This window comes from Crocodylus siamensis, chromosome 4, assembly GCF_052110815.1.
Source record: "Crocodylus siamensis isolate JL-2025a chromosome 4, ASM5211081v1, whole genome shotgun sequence".
Taxonomy (NCBI): Eukaryota; Metazoa; Chordata; order Crocodylia; family Crocodylidae; genus Crocodylus; species Crocodylus siamensis.
The window spans coordinates 209,854,803-209,875,120 of record NC_143398.1 but is presented as its reverse complement, the minus strand read 5'-3'; the positions used below and the strand labels follow the sequence as shown (position 1 = coordinate 209,875,120).

The 20,318-nt window shown below is 40.9% G+C and overlaps 1 protein-coding gene across 2 annotated transcripts in view; it reads right to left on the bottom strand.

Moving 5' to 3' along the window:
- Nucleotides 1-20,318, bottom strand: part of LOC149867529 (sodium channel protein type 2 subunit alpha-like) — a 133,180-nt gene that overhangs the window by 12,793 nt on the left and 100,069 nt on the right. For both annotated transcript variants that reach the window (XM_090045593.1, XM_090045592.1), the window contains 6 exons: nucleotides 19,544-19,698; nucleotides 18,256-18,429; nucleotides 9,230-9,352; nucleotides 5,619-5,900; nucleotides 1,894-1,947; nucleotides 292-429 (listed from right to left, as the gene is read on the bottom strand). In XM_090045593.1, the coding sequence (XP_089901719.1) occupies nucleotides 292-429; nucleotides 1,894-1,947; nucleotides 5,619-5,900; nucleotides 9,230-9,352; nucleotides 18,256-18,429; nucleotides 19,544-19,698 (926 nt within the window). The remainder of the gene's footprint in view (nucleotides 1-291; nucleotides 430-1,893; nucleotides 1,948-5,618; nucleotides 5,901-9,229; nucleotides 9,353-18,255; nucleotides 18,430-19,543; nucleotides 19,699-20,318) is intronic.

Below are 20,318 nucleotides of genomic sequence, written 5' to 3'. Positions count from 1 at the left end.
TATAAATTTGTGTGGATTAAAAATCATGGGACTTAGTCCTGCAAGTCCTAACTCACAAAATACATTATCACAGTCATACCCACAGTAGCAAATTATGTTACAAAATAGGTACATACGGCGATTTCTCTCTCTCTTTTTTTTTAGAAATAAGTATTTGAAATAAATGGTGTCAACATCTTCACAATGCATGAGCCATTTATTTTTTGGAAGGAATGATTTGAAAGGAAATTGGCTCAGAGTGGATAGCTTTTTGTTTACTTTTATAGCAGTAAAAATATTTTAAATACTTATCTTCTTTTTTTGTTGGTTGAAGTTATCGATGATAACACCAATGAAAAGGTTTAAGGTAAAGAATGATCCAAAGATAATAAAGATGACAAAGTAAAGATACATGTACAAGTTATCCTCATACTTTGGCTGATCTTGGACCTACAAAATATAATCAATTGATATATAATCTATATGCTGAGTGTCTAATTTTTTTCATTTATAAAACAACAATCTGTGGGAAGCACTTGGACTATCTAAAGCTTTATCTATGAAATATATTTTCTTGGGTAATACTAAGTTTTATGATATCTCTTTCTATGTCTCCTTTGACAGACAGAAAAAGAAAAATAGAAGTCCTAGCATGGTGAAAACAGGGAGTAGGAGAAGAATGGGGAATGCTTCATCTTTACTCAGTGACAGATTGCAGCCATTAATGCTTTTCATTTTAGCAACCTAAGTTTAAGTATCCTCTTATTTGTATATGTATACATTTGCATATTCAGAGCCATTTAAACCATGGAGAGGTTTACAGCCCTCTGTTACATCTGCTGCCCCCCATCCACATTGGAGTTCTTCAGAATTGCCACAGTTGCATGAAGCAGCATACTTTCCAGCCGAGATGCAAAGCCAGGGTCCTACAGCTCTGTTCCCCCCTCCCCACAAGAGTTGTGGCAAAGTGGGATGGGTAGCCAATCAGCACTTTCTTGTGCACTCAGTCTCTTTTTTAGGGTGCTTCATAAGGTATATTGCTTTCTGCTCACTGTTTGAAGTGCTTCAAATGTTACTTCTATCGAGGACCTGAGAGAGGCCAGTTGTAGTAGATTCCCATTTCCTATTGTTTGTTTGGAGTCTGTTAGACAGACTTCATCCTTCCCCCAACCCTAATATTCATTATTTCATTTCAGTTCATTATTCATTTCTGTCACAACTGTTCTAACGTCTGCTTCCACATCTGTATTCTCAAGGTACATTGGCAGTGCACAATACAATGTGCAATGAAACAGGGTAGATTAACTCAAGTAAAATGCCATGCTAACACACCTATGTTCTTATTGGTACCTCAGTTAGCTCACTGAGAGCTAGTTTGGGTAACTTTACACAGCAACGCATTTTAGACAAAGTGCTGTATGGGAATCCTTTTAACTTTCTGGGGCAGCCAAGCTAAGGTTCTGCTCCTTTGATACATTTTCAGGTGATCTTCAAACATGAAAAGTCATTTGCACTTAAAGTTGGATAACATATAGTGCTCTGTATAGTATATTTCTCAAAAAGTAATCTATACTTTTTCAGCAATTTATGCTGATGATTTAACAAATGAAGTGTTAAAACACCATCACCATAAGACTGGATATTTTTCTGAAAGGTAGTCTACATAGATTAAAACAAACACAGATTATAAGTTTGATAGAAGTAAGGAAGACTAACTCTCTCCAATACAGGACTCCAGGACAAAATTCTATCACGTGTTACATAGGAAATCACATTAGATAATTTAAATAGTCACTGAAAAAAAATCTCTGAATGTGTGTGTAATGTTGTTGGTGTGTTTGGTTTTTTTAAATTTCACTGTCTATGTAGTATACCAGCATATGGTCAATTAATGGTCTGAGAACTTATACTTACATCTCGTGAATCAACAGCTGCATACATAATATCCATCCATCCTTTGAATGTAGCCTAAAATAGAACACATGTGTTCACCTTTCCTGTAAAAATCCAGGCTCTAGAGAATTACTGGGGTTCAGCATTTAATAACAAATTCATATCAGCAAATATACACTATACTGAAAAATAGGGTATAATAAAAGATATTTATTTAGCCATATCCTCTTCACTTTCTTCATAAATAGTTATCAGATAATCTAAAATTATGTTTCAGCGGTATAGTTTGTAGCCATGTTGGTCTAAAGACATAGGCAGACAAAGTTATTTGGGTAAATCCGATATTTGTCATTAGACCAACTGAAATAGTTGGGAAAAAAATCTTCTTTGCAAACTTTCAGGTACAAATGCCCTTTGTCAGGCTGAGGAAGCATCTGCAGTTTGCCTGTGCTCTTCCTGGATGTAATAGGAAAAAAAGTCAGAAGCCAGTATGCATGTGAGAAAGCTAGTCAATGAAAACATAAATTGAGGTAGTCAATGGGTGAGAGACAGGTCAGGGGAAGGGGGGAAAAGGGGGATGAATATAGCTGGGAAATGGTAGAGAGGTTACCTGGGGAGTTAGATGTCAGGCAGGTTATGATGTGTCATACATCCAGTGTCTCTTAGGTCATTATTTTTTGTATCCAGTAAATTGATAAAGTTAAGTTTGTAGCTTTGTCTGTGAAAGGTGTTTTCTGAAGTCCCTTTGAGGATTAGAATTGAGAGATTAGAGACAGAAAAATTTTCTTGTGAAAAATGTGCTCCCAAATGTAGTTGAGTATTCCTGTCTTTGATGGATTTTCATTGTGTGTTCATTCTGGTGCACAGTTGTTTGGTTTCTCCTACATATTTTCCATCAGGGCATTTAATGCACTGGATGAGATACTACATTTCTGAAGGTCCAGGAATCTTGATGGTTCTGTTGTGAAGGATAGTAGTTGTGGGGGTGGTGGTGATATGTTGGCAGATTCTGATGCCTCCCCCTCAAAGAATATTTGCACAAACAAAATGAATCCACTTCCAACACTTTCAGCATTCCTGGATCTTATATCTGCATCTCCAGAAATGTTATATATCTCATCCAGTGCGCTACATGCCTTGCTGAGAAATGTGTAGGAGAAGCCAAACAACTGTGCACCAGAATGAATGCACACTGAATATCCATCAAAGACAGGAATACACAATTACATCTGAGAGTATATTTCTCACAAGAAAATCTTTCTTGCTCCAATCTCTCAGTTCTAATCCTCAAAGGGACTTTACAAAACACCTTTCACAGATGAGCCTACAAACTTCACTTCATCAACATGCTGGATACAAAAAAACATGGGATAAATAGACATGGGATTTATGACACGTTATAACCTGTATAACATCTGACTCCTCAGGTAACCTCTTTATCATTTACCAGCTATATTCATCCCCCTTTTCCCCCCTCTTCCCCTGTGTCTTGCCCATTGACTACCTCAATTTATGTTTTTACTGACTGGCTTTCTTGCATGTATACTGGCTTCTGGCTTTTTTACTATTCCATCCAGGAAGAGCATAGACAAACTGCAGATGCTTCCTCAGCCTGACGAAGGGCATTTGTACCTGAAAGCTTGCAAAGAGATTTTCCAAGTATTTCAGTTGCTCTAATGAAAGATATTGGGTTTACCCAAAGAACCTTGTCTGCCCAAAGTATATGCATCTTTGTACATTATCTCCTCACTTTGGGTGCAGGTGCATATTCAGACTTTGTTGTCAGAAGATCGCAGAGATTTTAGAAGATGTTTTTAAATGAAGACTTAATAAAAATTAGGATCATATGTCACTAGGGCTGGAAGGGACTACATAAGATCATTTAATCCAACCCCCTGCTCAAGGCAGGATCATCCCTGACTAAATCATTCCTATCTATTACTTTCCAGAAGCTGCAGTTCTTCAAGATATGTCATTCCTTTTCCTATCCACTGAGGGTGCACATGGGCCTCAAGCACTTGAGATCAAAACATTTTTTGCTCTAGCTGTACCTATATATAGTATGTATGTGTCCTGTCTCTCCCTCCTGTGAGGCTACCAAGATACAAGCCCATTCTTCCTTTTCTTTTGTGACCAGGAAGTAATCATTATAGGACAATTCTGTTGTGTGGGAACCTCTTCTATGACTTCCAGATACAGGTGGAAGGGGACTACCTGTCAAAGTAAAATCTCATGAGAAGTGTCTCTAAAAGAAAATGTGGGCATGAGGTTTGGATATAGGTACCATGCTGAACTGGATAGTATAACTAAGGTGTTTAGGACTCACTGGGTGCATCTACACAAGACACTTTACCTGAGATCAGATCAAATTACTGCCTACACGTACACATGCTTAGTACATGTAAGTACTGAAAAATAATTTGCTCTAATCATGAGTAAATTTGCTACCTGTAAATACAAGTAGCAAATTTAGTCATGATTAGTTAATGCACTGTATGGCACATGCAGATGGCTGAAAGATGGAAATTTGCTCCTGGGCAGTAGGGGGTGGGAGATTGCTTCCTGCCCTTGGGAGCTGTCTGCTGCCAGGGCAGGCTCCACCACTGGAGCCCAGAAAGGAACAAGGTCCCCATACCCCAGCAGCAGGGAGCTTCCACTCCCCGCTCCCTGATTGTGATCATGGGGCGGGGGCTGGGGAGTCTGCTCCCAGCCCCAGCTCAGTGATTACTGGGTGGGGACCGGGAACAATCTCTGCTGAAATCTGTCCTGGTCAGGGTCAGGTCCCAGCCCTGTGCCCCAATCAGGGAATAGTGATGCGGGGCTTGGAAACAGCTGCAGGGGAGGGGCAGGTCCCAGCCCCCTACCCTGATGGGCACTCTTAGTCCCTCCCCTGCAGCTCTTTCCAAGCCCCCTGCCCCTGACTAAGGAGCCAGGTCCAGAAGCTCTCTGCTGCTGGGGCAAGGGGACATTGTTCCCATTGGGCTCTGGGGACGGAGCCCCGCCCCAAGCGGCAGGCAGCTTCTGGGACCAGGAAGCAACCTCCTAGCCCTGTGGTCCCTGTCAGCCCCTGGGCTAGCACCCATGGGGAACCTAGACCCCCCCGGCTGCTGCAGAGGACTGGTGCAGGGCTGGAGGGGGTGGGACCAGACTGCAGCAAATCTGTGTAGATGCCTGCCCAGGCATCTAGAGTAAACCCACCCTGCAGCATTTGCATGTTTAGTCACACACACTGGATCTAATCCAATGGATGGAAGGATAGGCAGCCGTTGTTCTAGGTATGTCTAAGCATTTTATCTGGGAGAAAAAGGCTTGCATGTTTTCACTTTAGTGTGCAAGAGTGAAAGGCCTGAGCTTCATCCTACTGGTCAATCAGTCAGCTAGAATACCTGTCCTCTTCCAAAACACACCCAGAAAGAAGCTGAGATCCCAGGAGAAGGAGGGGGAAAACTATTAGAGATGCCACAGAAACTTCGCTGGCCTAGAGAAAGAATCCCTAATTATGGTTCTGCAGACAGGTGCAATTGTATTGTGCACCATTTAAAAGATTTTTTTTTTAAATCAAAAATACTATAACTGGGGTTTGAAGATATCCTCTATACTTGTAGTGGGGAACACTCTTCCTGCCAGTAATACCTTAATTACTAGCAACAATTCAATATGTGTTTTTATGGATTCTAACAGTATATAAAAAAGCAATCATTTTGCTAATGAAAACAAAGCAACACAAAAAATATGAATTTACTTACTACTTGAAGCAGAGCAAGATACCCAGCTCCTACATTATCGAAGTTTACTTTTACATTTTTCCATCGGGCACTTTCATTTCTTTTTATAAGTTCTTCACACTGAGTGTAATTGTCAACATCACTGACATCAAACATCTCACCAGTTGTAGTATTAACACAGTGGTAAAACTTGCCAGCAAACAGATTTACTCCCATGATACTGAAGATTAACCAGAATATAAGGCAGACCAAAAGCACATTCATGATGGATGGAATTGCTCCAACAAGGGCATTCACAACCACCTAGTATACAAATTAAAGAAAAAAACCACAAATGTATCTCTCGCAATGAAAGAATCAGGCATTTTCTTTAAGTTATATTAACATTTCTATAAAACTAATACTTCATATATTTCATTATAAAATATAGGTAGGAAAAATGATAAAACATTAAGACAAAATGATATATTTAATGAAACCACAAAAAGTACGAGCTAAAAATCTAAATGGAAAGGAAGAAAATGCAAAAAGTGCAAAAAGAAATAAAAGAAAACCTGGTAGTGGCAAGATGGATTCTTAGAACATTTGTGGTCTAGGAAAAAAAAAGAGAAAAACATTAAATACGAAAACATAAATAGAAATCTATAAACAGTGTAACAAAATATTGTTTTTAAAAGCTTAAAGAATGGTAGATAACATGGAAGGGTGATTTAAAAAAAAAATACTGCACATCACACTAGAAGTATAGGTGATTTTATTTTTTAGACAGGAAATATGAAAAGTTATACTCTTGTATCTACACCTTATTCTTCTAAAAATCATATACAAAAGTAGTATAAACATTATGTACTTAATTTTGTCATTACGTAAGTCATTTTGTCATTACATAAGTCATTTACACCTGGATATTAAATGGGCTTATTCTCTGAACTTACCTAATGTAAAATTTGCACATTTTTGTTAATTTGTTTTTTCTTCACTATATTTATTTTATATAAAATTAAGCAATTTTTCTAGGAAAAGATCCTAGTGTATTCAATGGAGCAAAAGATTCTTTTCACTATCTACAATTTTCATTATCTCTACTTATTCTGTTTTATTCTTAGAGATGAAGCAACTGACAGAACAGCACATAAGGGCTAGACACAGAAATTACATACCAGTATAAGTAAACAGAACTAGTTAATTTCTGTAACACAACACAAGTTCAAAGCACATACACCACTTTCAAAATGGCTGAAACTGGTTTAAGATAAACTTGGATGGACATAGTATCAGACTTAACTGATTTGGGTTAAATTGGTTTATTGAGCTTCTGCCCCAGATCCCCTCCAGATTCAAGTTAACTCACAGTCCCCCAACATCCAAGGATGCATTGCAGGTAGGTGGGCTAGCCTTGGCTCAGTCTGTCTACTCCAGCTGAGCAGGGAGGCATGCTCTAGCTCCCCCTAGCGCTGGTCTGGGCCACTGCAGACATGTGGTTTCATTTCTGGAATCAAAAGTGAATGTCTGTTCACTTGCTTATTGGTTCAATCCATGCAGCTTAGACTAACCTGCAAAGATGGAATCAATTCAGCTGCAGGCTTTTTGACTGTCTGTACTTAGCCAAGCTGTCTGCTAAGTCACATGAAGCTGTGAGGTTGGTGGAGGTTACTGAATGGTTAATTTTATATGGCTTTGAACATTAATGCAATTTTGTGACTGAGGAACCTGATCCAAAGCCTGTTAAAATCAAGGGGATTTTTTCCTTTCCTTCATTAGGTTTTAGATTAGGGGTATTTGTTATTTGCAAAGAACTATTGTTTTATGTAGTTGCCCGGTCCAGAGGTCCTGGTCATCGTTCATTAATTTATATATATATGTCTGCTTGAGAGATATGCATACATACCCACCCCCATCAAGAAGTGCAGTATTGGAAACTGATGGGGGGTTTTATATAGAAACTTAAAGATAGATTTGTAAGGCTCTCTCTCAATTACATATTATTATTCATGGTTCTCCACAAATTAGCATGGACTTATACTTCAACAGAAATAGTGGGTGTTATTCTTAGGCAGACTGGCAAGATAAGGAACTCACAGTAATTTCTTAAACAACGCAGAATTGGAGGGTTGCATGGGAAGAGAGGTAAGATCATATAGCCTCACCACAACTTCCTTAAACCTTAAGAGAAGAATACATATTTAAAATTAAATGTTGAGGGTGCAGGGGTGTGGTAGCTAAAAGACTTCAGCCATCTCTTTTCTTCTGTACTTTCATGGGCTATCACATCCATTTCCCCCTGTATTTATTAAGCTTCCTCCCCTAATTCTCCATTATTAATGCCACTCAAAAGCAGTGTACTTTTCCTCCCTGAGGTAGGAAGGGATCTTATGGCTCCTAACACATCTTTTTCTCCACTGCTGGCCATCTTCTTCCCTACGGAACTTCTTAGTGTTTCATGGCAGTTCTGTTTCACCCCCAGTCACAGGAGGCAGGGGATGAAGACTGGCCACAGAAATCAGGGGATACATCTCCCAAACAGGTTAGGGAAAGAACTAGAATTCCTGATTTCTCAGGATGGTCTCTCTGCCTAATCAAACCCACAAATCTAATAGAAATTATAACAGCTTCAAGGCTGAAGTAAGAGCTATGTAGCCATGAGTAGACAGGATGATCTGTTTACAGTTTGACCTTCACAAGTAAGCTCTGTGGGCACATCCAGATGTGTGTGGACATTTGGTTCCCTGGGGACAAGTAGTGGCAGCACACCATGCTCCACCACTTCTTGTCCCCAGGGAATGCCCATGCCACACACGCTTTGGCACGCGGCAAGTTGCCCTGGGTGGCCTGGAGGAGGCTGTAGCCAGCGCTGTGCTGGCCCCAGCAACTTTATCTGAGGTCCTGGGGGCCTCCCAGAGCTGCAGTTATGGTGGTCCTGCTGGACAGAGCCTGGCCGGCAGCAACAGCACAGCTCCGAGTGTCCCAGCCCTGCTTTTAGCAGTACACGCTGCCCTGTGCGCTGCTTCACATTTTTTTTTCTGCAGTTATTTTTTTTTGACCCCTGGATATCCTTGCAGTGCACAGAACTCCACACAACTGCGCTCATTTGGATGTGTTGTGTGGGTGTGTGTGCATGTACTCACGCACCTACATGTAATATAAGCATGCTTATAAACAGTGTTCCTTTTCTCTGCCACAGCTGTATGTATTTTCTGAAAGGAGTTCTGTGCAGTATACCTGGTATCATAGTATCATATTTGAAATGTGATTGTCATAGAAAGATAGCAGCCACAGTATATGAAATGTTGTAATCTCAGTTGTCAACATTTTTTTTAGCAGGTAATGATATAAAAACTATGCCTCTTCCACACATTATCAGTGAACACATTAGGATGAATAATATACGTTAATAGTAGTTGCATAATATTTTAAAGAAGAATGCTGTAACCTCTGGGAAATAAAGTAACCTTAATGTCCGTGTCTTATATATATAGGCTGCTTACACTTTTTAAGTTATATGACAAAGTAGCCTTCTGTAGATTCTGAAATTTTAAAAAGTATAATTCAACATTTTAATAGTGATTCCTAATTCTGAATACATATTCCATTTTTATTAATTCATTTTATCAGATTCTTTTGTTTTAACTCACCCTCATTCCTTCAAATCGTGACAAAGCTCTTAGAGGTCTCAAAGCTCTTAGTGTCCTTAGTGATTTAATGGCACCAAGTTCAGAATAGCCCAAGGCATTGGCTATTAAACTTACCAATGAGACCTACAGAAAAATAGAATAACAATTGTAATTTTTTTTCAGTTATTTGACATTGGGATACAATATATGCTACATAAGTTTCTTAAAAAGCATAAAGGTTTTCCCCAGGAAAAAAGTCTTTAAAAACCAAAGAAATAGAGAGACTTACAGACTGCCTACTTATTGAACTCTACTTGCATAAAAATGGTCTTAAAATTTCATGTTTTGTTGGAGTTGTAAGGAACCATAATAACCCTGCTAAAATAGTTTCCAGTTTTATGTAGGGGAAAAAAATCCTGAATCACAAACATGAAACTTACAAAATCATGTGCTTAAGGAATACCAATTTAGAAGCAGACCAAATTAATCAGCTGTTTTATTATTATTTATTATTTACAGTGTACATTAATCTGATTGAAAATAACTTTGCAATTAGTTCACTTAACTAGACCTTTCAATGGATAAAGTCTAAGAAAGAATTCATTTTTACAAAAGGAGAGGCTTATTTTATTGCTATAATAGTTACATTTGTAAAGGAACTTCTGTACTTTTTAAACATATTAGGAAAAAATCTTTCTATCACCTTTTCAGTAATAAGATAGAAGATTTATTATTTTTGTCATTACAAAGCAGATTTAGAAGTCATTCAGGAGATTGGCTTTTTCCTAGGTGTTGCATATTTTTTGTATTTTTACAACTGATTTAGTGACCCTAAATGTCAATGGTCTTAAATTGCTTCAGGGGAAATTTAGGCTGGATATCAGGAAGAACTTTTTTCACTATCACAGTACTTAATCAAGATGATTAAGTATTGGAAAAGACTACCTAGAAAGGTTGCAGACTCTCCATCCCTATAAATATTCAAGAGCAGGCTAGACAGACAACCGCTTGTTTAGTCAGGGATGATCCTTCCTTGAGCTGAGGTTGGACTGGGGACCTCTTGAGGACCCTTCCAGCCCTATTATTCTATGCTTCTCTGGGGGAAAGTGGGAAAAGGAAGGGAGAGAGTGGGGCAGTGTCAAGCATTCCCACAACTCAAAGCTAGCAGATGTAGCAGGAAAGGATAGACCTGTTGGGTATATGTTTTATGTGAGAAGTGGTAAAAGAGAAAGCAGAAGGAGGCATGTTAAAAGGGAAGAAGAAGGAAGACCTATATGGTGAAGGAGAAAGAACCAAAGTGGTGTGAAGAAAAGGGAGTCTAGGCTAGTGGTGCTCAACCTTCTAGTTCTGCAGGCTGAATAAGGTATGTGGAGTAGGTCTGCTGGTTAGATCTTATATGTGGTCAGTTTGTGGGTGTGATCTCATGCACTGGTCTGATCTCACACACCAGATCCATCTGCACACCAGCCCAACCCTGAGCTCCACTGTGCACTGGCACAATCTAGTGCATGACTGATGCATATTCTTGGAGGCTGGAGAGGCATGGCAACTGCCCACAGGCGGCATTGGCAGCAGTGGGGGTGTGGTGGCAGTGAGTGGGGACTGCTCACAGGCAGCTATGGTGATGTTGGTGGTGAGGGTGGGCTGAGCAGACTCAGTGGCAGGGGGGTGGCGAACAGCGGGTAGCAAGTGGGGACTCTCTGCAGCCACCCTTCACACTGTCAGTGGCACTGTCAGTAGCAGCAAGTGATAAATGGGGACCCTCCACAGCTGCTAGTGGCCATGTCAGCAGCGGGGGGGCGGGGGTCAGCAACCACCCACAGAAGCTGGCAGCTTTGGCAGTGGTCAATCTTGGGGGGGACACATGCCCCCCTGTGCCCCCTCTACACCTTGCTTATGATCTAGTGCATAGGGCCATGTCATCTGGCTTGCATGGCTCCCTACAAATCTGGACATTTGGCAGCTTAGCGCTGCAATTAAAGCTGTAGATGACATTGCCTCATGGGCTGAATCTGTCTTATGGGCCCAAGCCATTAATCTAGGCTTTTAGCTCAGACTAAAGTGAAAACATGTACTAGACAGAGAACAGTGAAAGAAGCCCAGAGTTACCTAGAATCCACAGAGATAGGCAGAGATGACCAGAGCAGGGTGCAGGGCCCAAGGCAAATCAGCCTGTGTGGGGCCCCACCCTCAGATGCAAGGAAGCCAGCAGCGGATTCAGTAGTGGGGTGGTGCTGTGCAGCCAGACATAAAGCTGGTGGCAGTGCGGAGGTGCCATAGCCGCTCTGCTTGGGCTCTGTGGGCTCCCCCCAAAGCATGGGGCCCAGGGTGCCCCAATTCACCCTCATCTGCCCCAGGGATAGCCCTAGAGATAGGATATTCTTTCACTTTTATTGCCAAAAATTATTTAGAAGTCTAGAATCATTAAACTATGGTGACAGTTACTTGCTTTCAAGAAATGAATCTCAGCATTTTAAGTGCCCTCGATAGATTATTTTTGGTGTTTTACATTGTGAATCTCTGTTGCATACTGTTGTTGACCTTTGGATAGTTATGGTTGAGATATGTGCTCTATGAATCATAAATCCAAGAAAGAACAAGCCAGGCCTCCCTTTACTTTCTTTTATGTGCCTCCAATCACAGTTCTTAGATAGTGAAAAATCAAGGGCAGATGGCATATGTAGGCGTAATATGTAAAAATAGAGAAGATATCAATGAATTATATAATGCTAAAGCACTGGGATGGCACTTTTAAAGGAGTAGAATTAATTTAACTTTGCTACCATTTAGGTTGCTGATTTTGAAAATCCCATCCCTAGTGCATAGTAACGGTTAGACTGATTTGCACAGTATTGTTGTTGCTATGGATGTTCCAGAGGTATGAGAAATAAGATTTGTGATGTAATATCTTTTTAACCTAATTATTATTAATGAATTTTCCCACCTAAAAAAGTGGACAGTTATCCTCTATGGAGCAAAGAGAAGTTAGCAAGGGAGATTTGAGAGGTAAGTTAAAAGGAGCCATAAAATAGGAGTCTTTTTAAGTCCACATATGTTGGTACCCAGTAAAGTTAGGAATTTTTGTTCCTGGCCCTGTTTCCTGAAGACATAGCATCAGTTTCTTTGGAGGATAAAGACTGTGCGTTAAGAGACAGAATTGTTGTCTTGTGAAAAATGTTCTCCTACTTTTTTAATTAATATTATAATAGTCAATGAATAATTCATAACATTCATCAGTAAATGAATTTCACTTCTTTCCATTTACAAATTGTCCACAAATAGACTGTGATTTTTCTGATTTTTTTAAAAATTAATCCTATATTCTTGTCTAGGTAAGTATTATTCTATAGTTTATTCATTTCAAGTATTCAAAATTTGCTTTCCTTAGACACCTAATTTTCCTGTTTTCGTGTTCTATTTCCTGACTGTTTAAGCTAAACTGTTAGAATGAGGTTTTGTTCATAAACAGTCATGAATTTGAAATTCATACTTGGCAAGCATTTTGTAATATTATCTTAAAATTGCCTCTAATATAGGTTTCCTGCGTGGGAACATCACCTAATTTCTCTGTATATGGATTTCCAAACTGTGATGGGGTGATAATACTGCCTTTATTTTGCAATTTTTGTGCCTGTTTACACTAGAAGTTCTTCAGGATATGCTATTGTATTCACATAAGGCATTTACCACAGACCTGATCTTGATATGGCCCCCTGGGTACTATTATAATATAAATAATAAAAACTAACAATACTTTTTAGAACATTTCTGCTGGGAAGCTAATTTTGTTTGCAAGTTAATAAAAAGATTGCAAGCACAGCCGAAGTGAATTACTTTAAATATTTGAACAAATAAGCATAGAACATTTTTAGCTGTATTCACCTAGCTTTAGCTTTAATAATACATAAGCTAGCAGTATGACCTGTCTTTTTATATAACATCTAGTAAGCTTCATTTTTTTTTTCATTTAATTGCTCGAAGATTACCTCTTTTGGAATTTCAACCTGTGTGAGCAGTTTAGATGCTGAGATATGGAAAGTTCAGCTCAATGGTTGTATTCAAATTATAGTTATACTAGCCAATTGCCCATCTAGAATTATGGGGGGAGGAGCGGGGGGGATGGAGCCCCATTCCCCCCCCATCTGGGCCTGCTCCCCACTTCCCTCCAGCCTCTTGGGGTCTGGGCCCACTCCCCCCTTCTCTCCCCACCACAGTGGTGTGGGGAGGAGAGGAGCAGGCATGAGCCTGATGCAGGAGAGGACCTGGTCCAAGAGTGGGGAGAAGCCAGGCCGCCACAATGGTGGGAGCATTGGGCCTAGACCAACCAGGCGTTTGTCAGCCAATCAGAGTGTGAATAAAGTGTTATGGACAGACAGACAAAGGCTTTTATAATAGAATTGATGCACAACAGAATGCCTCAACAGACCATCCCCTTTCTCGTCTCCTCATATAGCTCTAGTTTGGTCAGGTCTTCTGTAACTATAGCAGTGTCACACACAGAGAAATGTAATTTCTTAGCTAGGTTTGGGGATACATAGGTCTACGCTGGTCAAAAGCTTTGCAAAATGTCATTTCTTATCCTTCAGTAATTTGGTCAGGCAGTCAAGCAGTTCACGTAAGTGAAAACTTCAGGCCTTTATAATGCAGAAAAGTGTGACCAAGAGGAAAAAAAAAGCCCAGTACTAGGAGAATGAAAAGTCCCTATCAAAGTCTAATAAAGTCTATTCTTTTCTGAAGGGATGGACAGTGACTTAATACGTTTATGTTCAAAGTGCTGTCTGGTAATTTTAAAGGGCGGGGCATGGCTGTTTAATAGCCTTAGGCATAGTAAGACATCTTTTTATCACATTGGATATAATATTTTGAAGAAGGTGAGTTGTTTAAAACTTGTCTGATTATTCTTTCTTCTATAAAATTAAGATGAAATGTAAAAAAATGTCAAATGTTCATCATTTTTATGTGAAGACAATATTCTGAGATTCTTTTCATACATAATACTAGCTCTAATTATGAAAAAGCATAAAAATTTTACTGCCATGTTTGCCATGTGTAACATGAAACCAAATGGGAGGGCACAGTAGGATAGCCTGGCTATGTAGGTAGCCAGGCAGCTGAGACAAGGCTAGCTGCACAAATATAGGTTGGAGGAATAGGGCAGATTCCCAGGCAGCCATAGGACAAAGGCTGAAAGCAGCAGAGCTAAGCTGCAACCAGGAGGAGCAGACTGCCCATTAGACCTAAACAGGAACACCTGTGCAGGACTAGGGGGTCACTTGACCCAAGGGGGCAGGGTTCTAGGGCATACAAACCCTGTATATAAGTCTGTCTTGCTCGATGCATTGCAGGGAAAAGAGCTCCTAGGAGATGGGAGCTGCAGGAGACACCCTGGCAGGCACAAAAACACCCTGAGAGTAGACAGGTAAGAGCCCAAAGGAAGGAGTGCTGGCTAAACATTTGTTTTACCTATAGTGGTTTTAAAGTGGTTGCTTGCCTTTTTGTTCTAGTTTAGACTGGCAGAACAGCTGTGGCTGTAAGGTGGGGGTGGGCAAAGTGGCCAATGGGCTGGATCGGGCCTGTGGCAGACTCCATTTCCCAGCACCCCCTGCCCACATTGCAGTGGCTGGTTTCCATGGAAACCCCAATTGTGACAGTGCCATGACAGTGCAAGGTCAGGGTTTCCATGGAGTTTGGCCCCAGTAGCACTGGCAGGGCACATGGCTGGGAAGGGAGCTGATCCAGGGCTGGGGCTGGAATCTTTCAGTGGCAACAGCATGGTCCAGAGCCAGGGCAGAGCTGTGATCCACTGTGATCTGGGAGGGGAAAAGGGAGTGCCCGGGGCATGCAGGCAGTGGATTGCAGCTCTGCCCTAGCTCTGGACCATGGTGTCACCACTGCAAGATCCCAGCCCCGATCCCAGAATTGCACCTTGTATGCGTCCTGTCGGTGCTGCTGGGGCCAGTCTCCTTGGAAACCCTGGCTTTGTGCTGTCATGGCATTGCTCCTACTGGGGTCTCCATGGAAACTGGTAGCAGTGATGCAAGCAGAGGCTGCTGGGAAATGGAGTCTGGCTGCTAGCCAGATCTGCCATTTTGCCCACCCCTGCTATAAAGGGTGAATAGGAGCCCACAGAAGTGCCTGAGGAGCATGCTAGTTTTGAGCCAAGGCTGACAGGGCCAAAAGGACCTGATCTGAGACTGAGAGGAGGAAGACCAGTACCAGGGAGCCCACAGCCTGAGAAGGGCGAGACTAGGGCCACGGGTCCCAGAGCCAAAGAGTAGCAAGAACAGGGCCAGGGCTCCAGAGCACAAGAGGGGTGAGAATGGGGCTAGGGGGCCCAGATCCCAAGAGACCAGGGCCAGGGGGCCCAGAGCGTGAGAGGGGGAAGACCAGGAGCAGGGAGCCCATATCCCAAGAAGGGTGAGATAGGGGCTGGAGCCCAGAAGCTTAAGTCTGGCATAATGGGTCTTGGCTGAGAAGGGCCCAGCCAGAGAAAAGAGGCCAAAGCCAGGAAGGGTGACACTCAACAAAGGTTTTGAATTCTGAGAGTGCCAAGCATTGTGGTGTGCCTGGGCTGCCCTTCTGCAAGGCATGGATGTGTCTCTGAAGGCAGATGGAGACCACGAACACAGCTCTTAAAGTGCTTGGTGTCTTAGGGTACCAAAAGGGCTGGAAGGGCCACAATGGATTGTCTGAAGATAAATTGGCAGTGGATGGATTCACTCTGGGCTCTTTTTTTTATGAACAACATCAAGGTGTGGCAGAAGAGCAATAGGGGAGGGCACCCTGAGGGTTCAGAGTGAGCAGGAGGTGCTATAGCACTATGATCTTGTAAATAAAAAAAATTCATGTAACCCTTCATTATTCAGGAGAGAAGTTTCAATATTAGTTACAGTTCATCTGAAGGAACACAAGTTAGTGAATTTCAAATACTCCTGGAAGGAAATTATTGTACTGAGCATTGAATGATATACTGTTGCTGGTATAGGAGTAGATGTAAACCATACAGATATGTTACCTCTTCCAGATTAAAATATTTTTTTGCTTCTGAGACTCATGAATCTCACTTACTCCTAGTAAATTTTTACAGAGATTGTACAACTGTACCAGAATTTTGTACATTTAGTGAAAAGATATACTAGTTTCGATGCAAAAAAGAATAAACATCTTTGCCAGAAAATGCTCCTTCTCAATTCCACACACAACATAACTTTCACCATGACTCTCTGGTGAACCAATTCAGATAATGGGTGAGGGAAGGAGATTAAAATATTCTGGGAGCCACAGGCAACTGGTGGAGGGGCATGGGTGGCGGGGCACATGCCTCACCTGAGATTGGCCCCTGAAAGTGCTGGGGGGCCTGTTGATGCACCCCCAGCTCAGCACCTCTAAGGGTAGGGCCAGGTGCAGAGCAGATCTTCACCGGCCTGATTGTATGGCTGGGGACCACACTGCTTCTCTAGCCAGCCCTGCTTTCCCTGACAGTGCTCTGGAGCCCAGAGTGTCAAAGAATGCTCCAGCCAACCGGAGCGTTGCCTCATCTCCCTCCCCCGTACAGCCCCTCTCTCTCCTGCTCTATCTGTAAAGAATATGCTCCAATCCCCCAGCAATGGTGCTGTTCCTGCTGCTGGGAGAGAGGTAAGCTTGGGGCTCTTGCTGGCAGGGGGGGCAGCCCAGGGAGAGGCAAGGAGGTAGTGGTGTGCTGTGTCTCCCCAACCTGGCTCTGAAGCAGTTATTTTTGCCATGTGGGCCAGTAGCATGGTAGGGGGTGGGCACTAAACTGCAGCATAGAAATACTCAATAAATAATCAATTTATTGTCACAGAAGTATAGGAGTGGATATGGGGCTTTGGCCTGCCCTGGGCTCACCTACATATTGTCCCCTCCCAGACTCAGGAGGCACCAGTCGTCTAGGAGCAAAACCAGTTTTGATACTTTTTGGCAATGCCTAGATCCCATATAAAATATATCACAGCTGGGAAAACTGCCAAGTCATAGCTGACTTTAATATTCCAAATTGTTAACCAACTTACAAATCCAAACTATGCTAACTGAATTTCCCATAAGTGACTGCCTTTCTTATGGCTTTACTGGAAATAGTAACAGAACATGGGATAGTAATCAAGCAAGCTGATTGAGGGGCATCAGCCCTGGGAATAGTTGTTGGGCTAAGCAAGCCCTGAGAAAGACAGAGAGAACGTGGTTAGACACTGAGCCCAAGGGGCTGATTGTGTGGATATACCTGTAAGACTGGCAGTGGACTGGGTTGGGCCCACTAACACTAAACAACATTTGGTCCTGAGTAGCCCTGTGATGTGAATGAGCCAGAGGTACCTAAGGTGGTCCTTTAACTAAACTAAGGGCCTATTCATTAATTATCAAACATCAAGGCGTGGTAGGTGAAAATTAACCAGGTTACCAAGACGTTGGGAGGGCAGGCAGGTGAGGACTGACTGCCAAGGTGAAGCTGATCACTTCAGGACATCTGGGGCTACACTATGGACCATAATAAGATTGATTTTTAAAAGTGCATACATACACTGTGGAAGTAAGATTTTTCATGTTGCCTTAAGTTTGATATTCTGATTTAGGATTTCTAGACTATTTTGCTTTGTATTAGGTGTTCCCTTCTCTGCATTATTAGATAATGACACGCTATCAGTAATGTTGAATTATTGTACTATTTTGGAGTAATATTTGTTAAAGTATAATGTTTATTAGACCATGTATTACACCCTCTGGCATGTCACACTGCATTGTCTGGAGTGTTACCTGAACTTGAAGCAAGATGACTCCATCCATGTGGCACTACAGGCGGCTAATTAGGCAGCTTAATTGCCTATGTCAACTCAGCAGTGCTAGCACTCTGAAGTGCCACACAGACACAGCAACTTTGCTTCCTGTTTAGGAGGTGGCACACATGGTGCTGCGGTTGCTGGGCATAGCAAACTTAAAATGTAAAAATGGTATTACAGTGCTGTGTAACGCTAATGAACTCTATAACTTCTTTAACATGGGAAAACAACCTAAAAAATATTGTATGTACTTACATCAACAATTAAGAAATCCAGCCAGCACCAAGCATTAGTGAAATATATTTGAAAGCCGTATGCTACCCATTTTAGAAGCATTTCCAGAATGAAGATGTATGTGAAAACCTTGTCAGCATATTCCAGCATGGTTTTGATAGTCTTGCGCTGTTCAATATATATGTCTTCAAAAGCCTTTGCATATAAAAGTATCAAATATTCACAATGCTTTCAAGTTCAGAAAGGTAAATCAGATGATTTATTTCACTTATTTACTGTTTTTACTGGTTACTATATTACTTATTACTACATTAATAAATAAATTAATGAGTTTCTATCAATATTTTTGAGTAAGAGGCTTTCATTGAAAATCCCTCCTTTGTTGTAAACTTATTCCAAAAAATATATATTTTCTTGGAGGGAACCTGAGAGAGACAATTTACTGCACCATTTAAATCAAACTTTTTTCTATAAATATAACCAAGGAAGAAGGCAGTGTCACTAGGCAAGCATTTTTATATTAAACATTAAGAGCAAACTTGCTTAATAATACTTTCTCAGAAAGCATACTTCCCACTCTGATAGTATAGCAAGTGTCTAGCTTGTGTAATTTGAAATTGAATAGTGCTTGGTAGTAAGGATCATTTTGGAGAACCAAACAAGAACTGTTATATCTTAAATGCTCCATAACACTGTCTCCTCCCCTTCTTACCCCCCTCCAAAAAAAAAAGGCATGATATTCCAAACATACAAAACAGAAATACAGAAAAGATGAACATGACAAGAATGACTGAAAAAGAACCCCAAGAGTGGAAGAATTTACCTGAGAAATGGAAATTACCCCAACAATCTACTCAGTCTACAGAAATAATTTTTACAAGAGCTTCTTTAGCATACAAAAAAAATCTTACTATATTTTCAGTACCTGGGTAGTTACAGAAAGTACATTTATCCAGGGCTCATATACTTGGTATTGTTACCTTTACTATATCACCCATCCCTATTAAAATACAAACAAGTTCAAATGTGGTGATTTTTGCATTGCAGGCATTTGCATGAAAATTGTCTGTATGGATTTGCATGAAAATTGTCTTTATGGAATAACTAGAGGTGGGTGAACTGATCACCAGCCTTAAGCGTTGATTTAAAAGTTGTACCAGTGGTGGCAGCAGCCTGTGGTAGTGGAGTTAAGCAAGACTGCAGCAATTAGCACCACCATGCCTTACTCCCATCCTTCCCTGGGTGCCAAAATTCTCAGTTATGCTCTAACTTTAATCCAAAATCCCATTTTCTTACTTAGTTCACTTACCAGAGCACCACTGCTCAGGAGAATCATGAAGACAATGAATGTTTCAAACCAGTTGTGTTCAACTATGCTGTAGCATGTTTTCCTAAGATTCCACCATATTTTCCCTTTTCCATCTTCTATACTTACTTGACAACATGGGAACTTCTTCACGCAACCTGTAAATGTGATATTAGGTTATTAAAACTTATGATCAAATAGTAACTTATTTTGAAGTAGGCTGTCACTGACAACAAATTCATTATTTTCTTAGTTTTCTAGCCATTCACACTTAATGAATACTTTTAAAATCTGACATAAGAATCCCATATTTACTTACAGGGTACTGGATAGCTGATGATGGGTAGTAAATATGTTTTTAAAATATTTGAGTCAATCCATTATTGCATGTACAATTAAGATTTAATTTTTTTTTAAATCTGTCTATATTAGACACAACTATTTTGAGCTGTGTGCAAAAGCCACTTGTATGCAAGGCTTAGTCCACAATTCTGTTTGCTCATGGAGTTCAAAAGAAATTATGTCACTCCAAATTTCAAGGTCCCTCCTAAGAGACTTCAGAACACATTCATTTTTGGAACAGAAAAGTTAATTTAGGAACCCTAATTCTAAGAGGTAGGACTGTGCAAAGCTTTGGTCCCCAATTCAATTTGGCCCAATTCGGTAGCCAAATCTCTGAATCCGAAGCAAATCAGAGGACCCTTTAATCTCTCCAAATTGAATCGAAACCCTCCAAATTGACTCAGAGAGATTCGGAAAAATTTGGAGATTCGGACAT